This window comes from Clinocottus analis, unplaced genomic scaffold (assembly GCF_023055335.1).
Source record: "Clinocottus analis isolate CAN_PGR_092001 unplaced genomic scaffold, fCliAna1.0.p SCAF_4, whole genome shotgun sequence".
Lineage (NCBI taxonomy): Eukaryota > Metazoa > Chordata > Actinopteri > Perciformes > Cottidae > Clinocottus > Clinocottus analis.
In genome coordinates, this window is record NW_027176153.1 from 23,005,750 (window position 1) to 23,017,912 (window position 12,163).

The following is a 12,163-nucleotide window of genomic DNA, read 5'->3' on the forward strand; positions in this document are numbered from 1 at the left end:
TAAGAGCTTAATATATCTGAATCTCCGACTGAACTGTGGAACCGTCAAATTGCTCCTCTGCGTCGCCTCACAATAATAGGATTTATCTGAAAGAGGCCTTGTGCGAGTCCAGAAAGAGCAGGTCCTCCGGTCTATTTCCAGTGGGAGACCGAGCTTATTGTAAAATGTGCGGCATTGGCCGTTGTGTGGGAGAGAGGATGAATGACCTGGGGGAAGGCTGGACAGGCACTCAAAGCATGTCTTTAAAAATGCAGACTTCTCCTTCACTTCTTGCTCCCTGGCCCCTTCATTCCTCCCTACAAACACCTTTTATTTCTGAGAAACTCTGACGTGTTTGTTGCTCCTTCAGTATTAGTCAAGGAACACTCTTGGGAAGACAATCCCTTGCACCTTGTCAAAGAGTGTTTGTCCGTTGAATGAAGAGCCTCCTTTCCGCTTCCTCCGTCTTCCAATCACCTCGGATTTAAAACCCTGCCGAAATGTCAAAGAGCTGCCGAGAGCAGAAGGACCTCACTCATCGGGCTCTTTATGCAGGAGAGGCCCAGGCGGAGGTTTAGTGTCAGCGGGTGGCAGTTTGTCAATTCACCAGCACTCCAAGAAAGGGTTAAAACACAGAGGAGCTCTTTCTCTCTTACACAAACATACACAAACATAGACAAAGCATCCCTGTTGTGTTTCAAACCTTGAGACATCTGTGTGTGTCCTGTTCCTGCAAGCGTCTGGAAAAAGAAACATTTCTCCGGGGCTTTGCCTCCTTATCTTCCGTTGCTCTTTTAAAAAAAAAAAACACGAGGCCAAGGACACTGCAAACAACATGCACACGGAATTATGTTTATCGCTATCGAGGTGCTGTAACGGGCCTGATTTAATGCTAATACTCCTGCAGCTACTCCAAGGGTCGAGCGAAGGGAGCGCTGGGGTTCTGCAGCTCAGTCCTCGTTGGTGCCTGGCGGTGCTTGGCGAGCTCCTTCCTTTTTTTTCTCAGCCTTCTCTACCTTAAAGAGAAGAGAGCGTGTGTCAAGCTTTCATCCACTTAATGCTCTCTGACGTGGAAATTCCATTCCCGTTTAGCACACGCCGCGAACTTCAAGTCTAAGCAGATATTGTTAGTCGTTCAAGAGGGAGAGGGTGAACGAGAGCGGCGAGAGTGGCTCCGGCTCGGGAGGGATGGAGGGTCAGAGAGGTTGGGAATTCATCTCGTGAAGCTTTCCTTGCTTGAAAGGTCACAACTTGGTGTTTGAATCGATTGATGTAGCGATGAGCGATGCTTTAAACCGCTCAACCTTTTGCTGCTTCTATCAGAAAACAAACCTTGCATTTTTTTTTTTCACGAGGGAGCGTCACGTCTCCGCGGGACTCTCGTCGAGTATCAGCGGCTCTTCGTGTTCCCTGCAACACATCGGCTACGCCTGTTGAGATGTTTTCTCACAGACAGTCCCGCAGCTGCAGCGGTGGGGTTGTTAGCCGAGGGGGCGAATCGAGTCCCATGAAAAATTCTTCTCACACTGCCTCTCCCTCCTCCCGACAGGCTTTGGCTGTCACCGAGATGTAACCAGGATGGGGAATGCAGGGTTGTTTTTTTTTATAATGGTGTGTGCATGAGAGCGTGGGTGTGTGTGTGTGTGTTTGCCATGCACTGCCGTATGCCAGTGTGTGCGTGCGTTTGTGGACACTTTCATTTATGTATTTGTACATTTGAGGGGCCATTCCAGTGGTTTTCATGTTTTTCTGTAAATATTTGTCTCAATAAATGCTTCTGCACACTTTTATGCCCTCGTTCCGGCAGCATTCGAGGCTGGAGGCCGTTATTTTTTTAGGTCGTCCGTCCGCCTGGTCTGTACGTATGTTATTCTTTCAACGCGGTATCTTAGGTACAAAGGTCACGGTGACCACACAAGACACGTTTTTGACCATAAGTCACACATTCATGTGGTAATTATGACCATTTTATGCAAGTAGCTGATAGGATACAAGTATAAAGTCGTACTACTGTGAGTCAATAATTGTACTGGAGTGTTTGACCTCACTTTAAGTAACTTACCCACAACAGAGATATCAAGTCACTGTTTTGTGTTGTCAATGTTACTGTATGATTTACATGGTGATGTAGTAAAAAACATTGGAATTAGACTGTACAACAAATCACCAGATCCTCTGTGGACTAAATTTCACTATACACATTCACATCTATATTACATACATATTTTGCACATTTTATTTTATTTTGTGTGTTTAGTTTATTCCATTTGGTGTCTGTAAAGTGTGTGGCGCTGATACTATGACAACTAATTTCCCCTTGGGGATTAATAAAGTACATATCTATCTATCTGTCTGTCTGTCTGTCTGTCTGTCTGTCTATCTAAAGGCCAATTATGAAAAGCCTTATTTGTTGGAGCATTACAGGAACTATTTAAAATGTGACATGGCATGACATGTGTCGACATTCTCTAATATTTGAGAAAAGGTGGGCGTGGAATAGCAAGAATGCTAATTTATTGTGTTAGAGTTTTGATTGTCTGAAGAAGTTGTGAACGCTATTCCAGAGCTGAATGTAAAGTTCCTGATGGGAGGGGCTTATACAATTGGTAATATTTAGAATATTTGGGAAAAAACAAAAGACCAAAACCAACAGTGAATAACTTCTACTCACAAGTTTTGCCTAAAATAGTGTTTTCCTCAATGCCATAAGCTTTGTTTTCCTTCAGTAAGGCTCACATGACCTGCTATAGCTTTGTGCATGTTATCTCAACGATAACTCAACACAGTGGGTTGCGAGTAAGCACCAGTTAGGGAGTGTTAACGCAAAGCAGCTGTGCTTAACATGGGAAAGTAAATTAAAGTGAATTCGCCACTACACCATTATCCCAGTATGGATGTTGTGATACTGAAGGTCTCACCATAAAACATTTCACTTAGTTTTATCCCACCAGGGCAGATCAGAGGGAAAAAATGGACAATGGACACCGCTATCCTTTGGCATCCTTTATGAGACATTCGCTCCGTGGAGAATTGTGACTCTTTGGATGTCTGTTATCAGTTCCCAGTTTTGTTTCCATTTCAGGAAACAAAAGAAGCGTGCAAATTGGTTTTGGCTGTTAAACGACCAGCGACTGTGAAATTGAATAAACGGAGTCGCGGTACAAAATGTGCGCGTCGAGGAGCCAGCGTTTGTTTGGAGGTGGAGATGACAGAAGGTCTCCAGCTGCAAGATTGAGCAGCAGCTGATGGAAGAAAGGATCTCGGCTTTCATTTTACATTCATCTGTTTGGTTTTTTCTTTATGATTATCAATTCTTCACAGATCGGAAATGCAAATGTTTTTCCCCTCGGTCGCGCTAACCGCGGGTGGAACTTAAGGCCCGCCCTCGGCTCCTGTATCGCCTCACCTGTCATTATTCACGGCTCCATTGTTCCCTTTTTTTTCCAGAGCTACACAACTCCTTCATCCCGCAAAGCAAACATTGTGCATTGTGGGTCATGAGTAAACAGTGGAATTCCTTTTGGATGGAATGTGTGTGCTCGTCTGCGCGTCGCATGTGTGTATGATATGTGTGTGTGTGTGTGTGTGTAGTCAGAGCAGCTACCTGGTTGCCATATACGTCCCCGCAGGAAATGCAACAATCTACTAGAACAGGCGGGTTCTCTGAGGCCTGTGTCCTCTGGGTGGGATGGAGTTCAAAGAACTACAGAGTCGGTCGAGACCTTTATCTGGAATCCGTCTTAACTCCCAGACTCCCAGCTTTTTATTTTTTGAACTGGAATGCAGAAAGCGCAGCGAGAAAGCAAATTCATATCGCGAAGATGAGGCCAGATTCTGTCAGCTTTAAGATCAGGTGCAAACGGAGAGACTCGCTCAGCAACGGCCCAACGCTTGGAAGTGCTTTTTTGCCGAGATGGCGTCCCGATGATAACCCCCGTCCCAAGGGAGCGGGAAGCAGGAGATGATCACACTGATGGTTGGCCGGGCGGCACCACTGAAAAGAATTTGGCTAGTCAGCGGTTTTCTTTTGAAAATGGACCCGGGATTGTTGTCATAAGGGTGTTCAGTCAGGGGAGAGAGGATTTGGGGTGGGGGTATACATCTAGTTATTTATAAGCTGGAGCCATTTCAATGTGGAAAACCACCATGACAGAGTCAGGTGGAAATGCAAACTGGCGGGGCGTGCCAACTGGAAATGCCGAGGGTGGCATCCTGCCAAGGTCGCATCCAAACTTATAGCCGGAGTCCGGGCAGCAGACTGGAGGGCCGAGATGGTGAGAGCGGAGATAATAAACCCACACAGTGCCGCTCCACTTAAGCGGGCACAGAGAACATTATCAAGATGATCAGATATGAGAGTGTCTGTCCGAGCTTTGTGTCTCCTCATTATGAGTCTGCGCCCGTCAGGTCGACTGCAAGAGGAGGCAGCGGCCTTTTTTATATTAATGTGACTCAACGGTTGTCTTTTCGTGAGAGAAATATATACTAAAATACCTTTTGGAAATAGTACTTTGTTACTAAAACAACACGTTTCTGCTTGTTTTCAGCATACAACTGAAATTATTTAGTAACCGTAGCGCTGTGATGAAGTACAGCTTTACATGGTTGTACTGGGGACTCTGCTTTATTTCACAAAAGAAGCCACACATATCAAAAAGTGTCCAAATAAAACAGTTTAAAATGTCTAAATTACACCAGAAACTAATCAAATAATCCATATTGGGATTTGCTTCAGGACATGATGATCACAGATTTTTGAAGGATTTGTCCCCTGAGGTGTTGCATTGTGTGTTTTACTGCTCCTGGAGGTGACCTCACACACTCCTTCCTAATTCCAGAGCAAGGAGCTGGTTGTGTGTGTGTGTGTGTGTGTGTGTGTGTGTGTGTGTGTGTGTGTGTGTGTGTGTGTGTGTGTGTGTGTTTAAACCAGGGGGAGTTTAAGGCATACCTCAACAGATTTATGTCATCCAGTCATTCGGATCTCAACCTCAACTGTTTTCTATGGCGTTCACAGTTTTTGTGTGTGCGTGTTCACGTGCGATTGTTTCCTCGCACGTGTGTGTTTATTCATATGTGGGGTCAACTGTGAACAACCAGCTTCCACCATTCATACTAGAAATACAATACAACAGCATATTGATAAAGTCTTTGTGCAGCAAGAACACTTCAATCCTTAAATGAGCTTTGTTCCTTCCGGTGTTATTTGCATAGGAACTCTTGAGAAGGCCTCTGGGAGATAATAAATGGTAAAAGTAAACACTTCACAATGCACCGTTTCCCGTCTCGGCTTTTGTTTTCCCTCCACCCTTGCAGGGTCCGTGTATAGCACTGGGTGTAACCTTTCTCTGCGGGGACTTCAACCTCTATAAATCTGTGTGTGTGTTTCCCTGCAGGTGACCCGGGCCTCCAAGGTGTGGGGAGAGGTCCCTCTGCCAGAAGACTTGGAGGTGGAGAAGGACGTCCAGACGTCTCACGGCCTGCTGGACGACGACGAGGACTTTGCTGCTGATGAAGCTTCAGGAGGTGCAAACAGCCGCCAGAGCTGCCCTCAACTCATGGGAGATGTTCTGCATTATTTATATTGTTAACCTGTCCTAGAGCTGAAAAGAACAAGGGAATGTAGCTCAGAGATATGTAATAAATGTTGATTAATTAATACTACATATGATAGATAGATGGATAGATAGATAGATAGATAGATAGAGCGATAGATAGATAGATAGATAGATAGATAGATAGATAGAGCGATAGATAGATAGATAGATAGATAGATAGATAGATAGATAGATAGATCGATAGCACTTAACCGACATAGAAAGATGCTGAATTTAAATCATAAAAATATGAACACTGAAGTGCAGGATTTACACTCCTCAAGAGGAATTTTCGAGCAAATGAAATGTTGCACATTGACTTATTTCCCCTGTAAAACCTGAGTTTCTGTCTTCAAAGATCTGCCCAGTGGAGAGGATGGTGGAAGCACACCGTGGACTGAGACCGTCTCTGAGACCACAAGTAAGGGACCAGCAAATAAATCTAGTGAATCCAACAATCTCTCTTGTAGCGGTAGATCACTCGGCTCCTCTCAAGCTTCCCTATCTGTGACTGCATGCAGTGTGTCTATGTATGTGTGTGTGTGTGTGTGAGTGTGTGTGTGTGAGCACATGATGTCTGTCGGTGCCTGAATGATGCTGCCTTCACATCCTGCTACACTCTCCCCCCCCGTCCCTGCCAGCTTGCCAGAGTCTGGTCATAACACACGCGTTCAGCTTTGTGTTGGAGACGAAAAAAACATCCCCTCTCCTCTTTCATCTTTTTAACCGGCGGCAGAGGTGACAGCTCAGTAAGATACATGAAAGCACCGCGAACAATAAAAGTTGCAGCAGAGCACCTCTGTTTGCCTCACACTCAAACTTCTTTGCTTTTTTTTTCTAGCCCTGCAAACTTTTATATTTATATGCAGGTACCCCACTATATCACATCGCACAGGAACAGGGAATTTTTTATTTTTTTCTTAATGCATATTTATCTTTCCATGACCTGCTGTTGCGGCCTCGCTGACCAATCAGAGCACTCTATGCTTCTTCGGGAGGGGGGGGGGGCTTAAAATGAGGTGGTTCAGACAGAGTATAGGTATTAATACAGGTATATTCGGACAGATTATATGAGAAAAATGTTATGTTTTTGTTAAAGAACGTAAAGATGTTCGAGTAGAAACCCAAAGTACAAGTGTCAACCTGGAACTACTGATTCTACTGATACTCACAGTATCAGCTGGTAATAGTTTATTTGGATACCAATTGCTGGATTTTACCCACCTGTGCAACATATTTAACAAATTCATACTCCCAATTGGTGCATCTACCTCGTCTATAGGTTTACAAGCTAATTATTTTTTTTAGCAATATTGTAAAGTCTCAACATTTACTGTATATTTATTATACTATCATTTCCCCCTCTGCAAGAAATTCCCCTATCAACCCCGACAGGTCAGATCATATTCCATATTTAAAACAGAGGCCTGGTTAATAGCTGCTGCCTCTCGTGAGGTGATGACATCATGGCTGAATAACTGTTTTGGTGGCTGCATTGCAAGCTGACATCATAGCTGAGGCGCATAGCATCACGTGCGTCGTTCACAGAAATAGCATCGCTGTGGGACCGCGCTGAATTTGGACGGTTAACCTGTTGAAAACTTTGGAAAACATTTTGGATCCTTTCCCCTGTATTTTAGTAGTCGTGGGAACCCCACATTAATTCCAATACTTGTGTTTATTGTCTGTATTTTAAAATATATTTTGATCCCAACTATGAGCATGATATGAGCCAGATTCACCAAAAAATGCCTCCTGGAGCGGTCAATAAGACATTTTTTTAGAAAGATTAGGACCTAAAGAATCTGAATCTGCAACAAAAATCACAATAAAACAAAGACTTGGCCTGTTAGGAAGGAGTTTCAGTCAAAAAAACTGTGTCGTTCGGTTCAAAAATGGAAAGATTACAGATTTTATACCAAAAGATTGTCTGAATGAGGCATGCTGGGACTTAAAATGGGAGCGGGAGGATTTTCACGCACGGTTTCCAAAAGATTTAAGAAGCCGGAGGAGGTTTTAACACACTTTACATCCATTTGTATTGTGTTAAAAGCATGAGATTGTGTCAGTTTAGGCCAGTAATCGAAGCTTAAGACCGTTTTTCAGCAGCTATGATGAAGAAAATATGTTGCTAATATTGAGAGAAATTGATTGATAAAGTTAAGTTGCTTCACAGATCATTTCAGTAGAAGAACGTTGAAGTTGAAAGCTTTATTTCAACCTCCTGCATCAAAGTTGAGGTTGTTTTTGAAGCGTGTCTCCTGGTGAGTCCCTTAACCCTCAGGACAGTTTGGACTATACAAATGTACAAAAAGAATATGAAAGTCACCGAATACAGACGCCTGTTTGTGCTTTGGTGGCAGCATAAGATGGGGGGTAAATTCCCCATATTTAATGTGCTCGCCTACAAACATTCCCCATTACTTTGGTTTATTGCATCTGTTTTCATAAACTTCCCGGCTTGTGTAACCACATAAAGGTCAGCGTCGCTTTAATGCGGCAATTAAATGGAAAGCTGAGATCACGCAGTACCTTATTTAATATATTATATCATGTCAAAAGGGGGCGAGATATTTGCATTCTGCTCAGCGAGATCGCGGCACCGTGATGAGGGGATTTCCAGATATAGTTTTGAGCACAACAGCAATGGGAAGGAAATTTGGTTTCCTGTGCATGCGTCTGAATACTTTTTCTGATTGTCTCTGTCCTGTCGGCCATCCAGACTGTTCACGCACGCCTCCGCCTTCCTTCCCCCTCCACTACATTGAAGTAGGAGACATATTTACCACAGTTGCCCCGACATTACGGCTTATTTCCTGTTGTGCCACTATTCGCCAATGGCTAATGAATGAATTCCCATTTCCCTTCTGTCTCAGCCACGTGAATTGAAGATGAAAAAAACACACACACCTGGAGCCTAAACTGTTGTTTAGATGAGGTTGTTTTTTTAACCTCTTTATCGTGTTCTTCATCGGAGCTAATCATCGTCTGGAATCTTCTCCAGAGATACAAAGGTTGCGTCCCATTTCCTCCCCAACCTCTGGTTTTGACCTCCACACTTAGATCCCCAAAGAGATTTCTTTGGGAGACAAAATACAACTTGTCTCATCTGTGAGAGCATTTCCTTGTTTCACAGGCTCCATTACAGACACTCCCATTGCACCAAGGATATTGACCACTTTTGTGGAGAAACCAAAGCAACAAATGCTACTTTGTGATGGGAATGGTGGTTTTGGTGAAGGTCTGCTGGGGTTACATTCTTCCCCCTGTGCTAATTTTGAATGAAAAAGCATGAGAATTCATATCCACTGAATAGTTTTTTCTCAAAGAGAGTGCCACTTATCAAAGTGACAGTTCAAAAAGCTGTTAAATATAGAGCTATTGCTCCAGGTGACAATGTGACGCAACACCCCCGGCAGTCTTCAACACGTCAATATTAGTCTGAGACTTTTCTTATTACAGAAAAAATGTGACATTGCATATTTGGTCAGAACACAAGTTAAAATAAATGATTGTGATCACACGAAGGAGAGCGAAGAATATTGACTGTATTTTAGTGCTCTGTGATTTGAGATTAAAGGTGTAGCTTCAGGTTGTCTGTTTCTTCGCGTCTCCGTATGTACTTCCACAGAAAAATAAATAACAGCTGGAGACGAGAACAACAAAGCGAGACAGATAAAGGTAAAGAACAGACAGGACTTTCAAAAACATGTATAAATCTATGTTTAAAGCAATAAAATAAGAAAGAAAATATCTTTGAAAACAATACAAATAGAGTAAATAAATGGAAATACATAAATGGATGCAGGTACTATGTATAGTCTGTACGTTAAGAGGGATTTTTAACATGTCATTGTGTTACCTCAGCTGGTTCTACATCATTTACTAAAAGACACTTGTTGTAAAAATACAATCTATATGATGATTGTGGGCTTTAACGTCGGCCTCCTGTACTGTAAATACATTTACATAATACATTTGCTGTCCGCTTTGTTTGTTTGCTATATAAAGGTGAAGCCTGTATCTACGTGTTCGTTTTGCACTTGACCTTAATTTAATGAGAAAATACTCACTTGTCATGTATTTTATTCTCACAGAAAAGTAGACAAAGTAGGCTTTTACCGTGCGGTCATGTCGTAAACCTTTTATTTATTTAATTACCAAAAAAAAAACCCATACTGCATCAAATTCTTGTGTTATCTCTAGAGGAGAACAGATGTGGCGGCATAAGTGGACAATACATCAGGGTAATGTCTCCTGTCTGTCCCTTTGCCCCCGAGCGGTGGACCGGCTGCGGCTGCGCCGATGGCGACCGCGACGGCTGCTGCTGCGGCTGCTGCGGCTGCTGCGGCTGCTGCGGCTGCTGCGGCTGCTGCGGCCACCCACATGGGCAGTTTTGTGAGCTGTGCGTGTCTCGTTGGCACTGCCTCGCCGTGTGTTTGTGTGGGGAAGACTCCTGGGCAGTTACACAAGGGGGAAAGGGTGGAGGATGGGAGGATGGGAGGGAGGGAGGGGGCGAGTGCTGGCAGCTGCAGCTATTTCGGTGAGGGGCTTTGTTGTTGCACAGCGGGGGGCCCTCAAGGTGGTCACAAACTGACCCGAGAGCGCGGTAGAAACTTGTTCCACATTACGATCGGACGGCTCGCTCCCTTCTGTTTACGAAGCAGACAGAAACACGAGGGCCGTGTCGGTGAAGGACGTGTTTGCTTTCACTTTTATCAGAGTTGTCCGCCGCTGATAAAAGCCATTCACAAACAGTTAATTGTGAGCGTGACTGTGTTTAATGCGGAGGCCGCCGCTGATTGGACTTGAGCCTTATTGCTGCACCTTCGCCACGTGACGCCTCACTCTGTTGTTGCCAATAACAAACGCGTTGCCTTGGAGAAAACTCGCCAGCGCTGCTCCTCTTTAGGAAAGAGATGTCCAGGGTTACATTGAAAGAGAGAGAGCGTGCAGCTGTTTGAAGGACTTCTCTTTCCTCTCAAGGACGGGCTGGCGTGGCCGATACATCAGTTTATTTTGCTTGACCTTCACGATGATGTACGCCGCAGCCGAAGAGAAAACTTCATATTGGAGAAAAGAAAATGGTTTGTTGTGTCACAAAACAAATGCGTAATTGGAACTTGTGGCTATTGGCAGGGGTTTCTCGTTGTCCTGTCGCTTTCCCAGATCTGAGAGTTTGCTTGAATAAAGCTCTGCAGTTGATCAGCGGCTTCCTGGTTGTACACTAGACTCCAGAGAATATCCAAATAAAAACTTCTCCTGGGATTTGTAATACTGTTAACTCGTTTTTTTCTCCCCGCGTGATGAGACATCCAGTGCTTACTCAAGATATTACTCAAGGGTTATTTTTGCAGGGTTCCTGTGTGGTCATCATAAAAGAGTGGAGAGCAATAATGGAGATGTTACCCTCCTCCTGCCCGGCTCTCTCATTCGGACTCTGACAAGGATCACAACATATCTGCAGCCTTTGATGTAGCAGATATTTCATTAGCTTCGATAGTCAGGATCTCTATTTTTTGGGGGGTTGGGGGGAGACCTGAGAATGTTTGGGATTTGGGCAAGTTTTCTTTCAACCGTCCTCTTATTGGACCTTGCGGACTTTAAATTGTTTTTCGCCTCGCTGGCTGCCAGCGTTCTGATGACCTGTGTGTAGCACCGGGCCGCAGCAGCAGCAGCAGCAGCCGCAGTTGCAAGGAAATCAAGAAAAAAAAGCAAAAAGTTTACAACAACTTTTTCTCCATCTTCTCTCCTCTGAAAGACACGACCACAGCTGGTGATGCATCAGGAGCGATGTGCGGTTTTTCTTTTTCTCTGTATGTGTACAGCTGTAAAACAGCTGGATCCAGCACACCCACTTGATTATGAAGGAGCTGTTGTTTACCGCTGTCTGTCGAGGTTTAAGGAGTTGACTCATACAGACTCGGTGAATATCTGTCTCGTCAGCGCAGCGCGAGTATAAAGGCTAAAACGTTGTATTTATCCACAAAATAACAGACTCCGAAGACTTTGCACGAGGCTTCCCTCTCTCTTAAAACCAATCTTTGTTTCAGAGCGTCTGAGAGGCCTCCTCAGCTGACATTTCAGCTCATGTCCCACGGTGTAATAGCATCCGAAGCAGTGGAAGAATGAATGAGTCACCAGCAAACAGAACATGGTCATTGTTGCCCCTGCCAGTGCAGAGGGCTTAACTTTTGGTATTAAAAAAAAACAGTCATAGTGGTGCTCAGTTCTTTCCATTTAGGAGGGAAAACAGGAAGCAGCTCCTCCCTACATCTCTGCAAAGCCCACGGGTGTGTGTGTGTGTGTTTGTGTGTGTGTGTGTGTGTGAAGCGGACCGCAGACGGTTAAAGATCGGCGCATGGAAGCGGGTGTTTGGTTTGCAGGAAATCCTCTCTGTCCTGTTGGAACCGAAGAGGAGTCTTTTCTTTTTTTTTTTGCGAAAGAGATGCCCTCTGATCTCTTCCGATGGTGCGAGCAGACGTGGGTTTCCAGACAGACAGTGGTCGAAGTCATTAGTCGACAGAAAACCACAGGATCCATTATCCTTCCCCCCCCCCTGAACACCATGAGCCGCAACATGTGGATGG

The 12,163-nt window shown here is 44.4% G+C and overlaps 1 protein-coding gene across 10 annotated transcripts in view; it reads left to right on the forward strand.

The window, feature by feature from the left end:
* The window catches only part of hspg2 (heparan sulfate proteoglycan 2), an 86,238-nt gene that overhangs the window by 17,204 nt on the left and 56,871 nt on the right, over positions 1-12,163 (forward strand). For all 10 annotated transcript variants that reach the window (XM_068598401.1, XM_068598404.1, XM_068598405.1 and 7 more), the window contains exons 2-3: positions 5,373-5,502; positions 5,932-5,994. In XM_068598401.1, coding sequence (XP_068454502.1) covers positions 5,373-5,502; positions 5,932-5,994 — 193 coding nt within the window. The remainder of the gene's footprint in view (positions 1-5,372; positions 5,503-5,931; positions 5,995-12,163) is intronic.